General features: G+C 48.0%; 1 protein-coding gene across 1 annotated transcript in view; it reads left to right on the top strand.

Annotated features, from left to right (window-relative positions):
* The first annotated feature begins 653 nt into the window (after nucleotides 1–653).
* The window catches only part of LOC118415638, a 19622-nt gene continuing 16820 nt past the window's right edge, over nucleotides 654–3455 (top strand). Inside the window, exons 1-2 of the mRNA XM_035820347.1 lie at nucleotides 654–719; nucleotides 878–3447. Coding sequence (XP_035676240.1) covers nucleotides 654–719; nucleotides 878–3447 — 2636 coding nt within the window. The remainder of the gene's footprint in view (nucleotides 720–877; nucleotides 3448–3455) is intronic.

The raw sequence follows: 3455 nt of genomic DNA, 5'->3' as shown, positions 1-3455 counted from the left end.
ATGTCCTTGCTGTGGCCGTCCCGGAAATTGGGCCCGATACCCTAATCCGTTGGCTCTTTGGGAGGGATCTCCCCCTCTCTGGTTCACTCGTACGTGATAAATGAGGGCACTCTACTTTTTCAACACTTGCGTGTTTCGTTAAGATGTAACGGTCACGCCTGGCGCGGTACGTGCGTCTAATTGATTACATAACTAGTTGGTTTACGTGGACGCCGTATTTACTCGTCTTTTGCCTTCGTAGCTACATGAGATGATGTATTAGTTGTTTACGTTTATTTATTTAAAAAAAATGTTATTTTTATTTAGTTGTACTTGTATTGAAGTGTACTGCCAGTCTGTTGCACTGACACTGAAGAAGAGTGATAGATGTCACTGGAAACGCTCGGAAGTGGTCTCAGTATACATTATCTGAATCTCAAGTTTTTAATGCTTTTATGTCCCTTTTAAGAAGTCTTCAATCGAAGTACGTGTGTGCGATGTGTCGTTGTCGGTTACAAACCGGTTTTAGACTGATTCCTGAGCTGCAGTCAACTGCAAGTTGGAATTTTTAGCCGAGTTCCCTACCTGTCCTGGATTTATCATGGCAACCATCCTGAGATACAGTTCCAGTTTCCTACGGACCTGTCGGGCAGCTACCCAGCCACTTTTGAAGCATGAAAAGTCCTCACTACTGGAAGCAGGCATCCTTCGACCTTTATGCAGACCAAGGGGATGCAAAGGTGGGAGATTCAGAATCCGCAATATTGAAACCATTATTGGAAATAGGCCGGTATCACGAATGGGAGCGACTACTTTGATATGTAAATCTCACTCGGACAAAAAATGCAGACAACAGAAGAATCAATTTGTAAACAAGGAACACCTGCGTCCTCTGAAGCGTGATCAGCTCACCAAGCCCAGAGGAATGCCTAGTATGCTGTTGACTAATGCAAGGTCCCTTGTTCACAAAAGGGATGAACTCAGTCTTGTTCTCTCAGCGAACAATACGGACATTGCGACTGTTACAGAAACCTGGTTTTCTTCCAACCTACCTGAGGAATCGACGATCATCGACGGTTACTGTCTGTATCGCAAGGATCGGAAAACCAGAAGGGGCGGAGGAGTCGCTGTCTACATCAAAACAGGTATAAAGGCAACTCCTGTCAACATCTCGACACCTGATGACATTGAATGTATGTGGATACAGCTCGAACCACACTGGACTCCAAGAGCCATCCCCAGCCTTTTCTTGGGAGCACTTTATCACCCTCCTTGGGCAAACGAACCTCACCTGCAAACCGCAACTAATCAATACCTGATCAACTCCTTGGATGAAATTCGCCGAAAACATCCACACGCAGGTATCATTCTGTGTGGCGATTTCAACAAGCTTCCACTGAACCCACTGCTGACCAGTCACCCCGAGTTGAAACAGGTAGTGTCAATGTCCACCCGCGCCGACAGTGTGCTGGATCTAATCATTACAAATGTCCACAACCAATATCAGACACCGACTACCATAGCACCCCTCGGAGCAAGTGATCACAACTGTGTGATTTGGAAACCCCAAATCCATCAAAACCACTGTGAGCCCTCCAGAACCAGGCACCGCCTGGTAACACAGGAGAGAAAGGACGCTCTAGGACTGTGCATGGCGATCACGGACTGGTCCAGTGTGTACAGCGCAAGCACAGTGGAGGACAAGGTCACCACCTTCTACGACATCATTCAAACCATGCTCGACACCTGCATACCATTCAGGAGGAAGAAGACCAGAAACGTTGACAAGTACTGGATGACCGACACAATCAAATCGGCACTTCAAAAAAGACAAGCAGTCTACCTGAAGTATGGCAAAACAGAGCGCTGGAAGAAACTCCGGAACCATGTACAGACTCTTATCAGGAAGCAAAAACGATTTTACTACAACAGGTGCATTGGATCGCTGAAAAAGCAAAATCCCCGGGACTGGTGGAATTTTGTAAACAACGAACTAGGCCGCACTCAGAGATCAAAACGAAAGGTCACTCTCACCAACATCCCAGAGAAACAAGTAGCAGATCACCTAAACAACTTCTTCGGGGAGGCGATGTCAGTTAGCAACACCTTTGCTCTGTTCCCACTCCCACCCACTGATGACTCCTACGATCTCTGCAGCATTGGCCAAGTAAAGACATTGTTAAAAAATCTAAACCCAAGGCAAGCCTGTGGTCCCGATGGTGTACCAAACTGGGTTCTGAGCCAGTTCTGTGAGGACCTCAGTCCGGTCATCTGTCATCTGATGAACACATCGTACAACACGGGCATCATGCCGTCTGCGTGGAAAACTGCAAACATCTGTCCCGTACCCAAAACAACACACCCTACGTGCAAGAAGGACTGGAGGCCGATCTCTCTGATCTCTACACTGGGAAAGGTGCAGGAACGTCTCGTGCTAAACAAACTCTTCCCCATAATGAAACCATGGATCAAGGATCAGTTTGCATATATGCCTAAATCGTCAACCACTGCTGCACTGCTAAAGGCATACCAGTCCTGGGTCACTAGTCTTGACAACAAGCAGACATCAGTGGTGCGCGTGTTACTTGCAGATATGTCAAAGGCTTTTGACAAAGTAGACCATGGGATTCTTCTACAGCACCTTGCTACACGCGGTATCCCTGTTCAAATGTTGACTTGGATCAACAGTTATCTGTCTGGCAGGAAACAGCGTGTCGCCGCCAACGGTGAATTCAGCAGCTGGCACGACGTCACTTCCGGTGTACCCCAGGGGGGAGTCTTGTCACCTTACCTATTCCTGGTGTATATGTCCTCTCGAACTGTCAAACACGAAACGACCACCAACATCGGTTATGCTGATGACATTGGATTGTCTCGTTGCATCCCCTGTATCACTGCTGAATCCGACACCACCATGCAGGAAGAGGCTACCCACCTGGACTCATGGGCAACACAAAACAACATGACCATGAATGGCGACAAATCGTACGAGCTCAGGATATGTTTCGCCAGAATACCACCTGACCTCCCTCCACTTACTCTAGGAGGAAAGGAGGTAGCAGTCGTTGCATGTGCTCCCTACCTCGGTTTCAAGATCAGTTCCAACCTTAAGTATGACAGCCACATTTCTCACGTGACGGGAAAAGGCTCTCAACGCTTGCACTTCCTACGTCTTCTTGCCAAAGGTGGTATGCCTGCTGAGGATTTAACAACAGTGTACACAACCCTCATCAGACCGGTACTGGAATATGCAAACGTTGTGTACGTTGGGTGCACCATCTCACAGTCAAACACCCTCGAGGCAGTACAGAAAAGAGCCATGAGGATCATTCACCGAAACAGTGATGCCTCCTGCACGACTACCCTCCTGCCAACTCTCCGGTCCAGGCGTGAAGAAGCAGCAGTGACACTTCTAAACCAGATGCGCGCCAGTGACCATCCACTACACTACATGGTTACGGGGAACAGGCAACAGC

The sequence above is a fragment of the Branchiostoma floridae genome, chromosome 5, assembly GCF_000003815.2.
Source record: "Branchiostoma floridae strain S238N-H82 chromosome 5, Bfl_VNyyK, whole genome shotgun sequence".
Lineage (NCBI taxonomy): Eukaryota > Metazoa > Chordata > Leptocardii > Amphioxiformes > Branchiostomatidae > Branchiostoma > Branchiostoma floridae.
The sequence above is the reverse complement of the archived record's forward strand: the minus strand, read 5'-3'. Positions and strand labels throughout refer to the sequence as shown.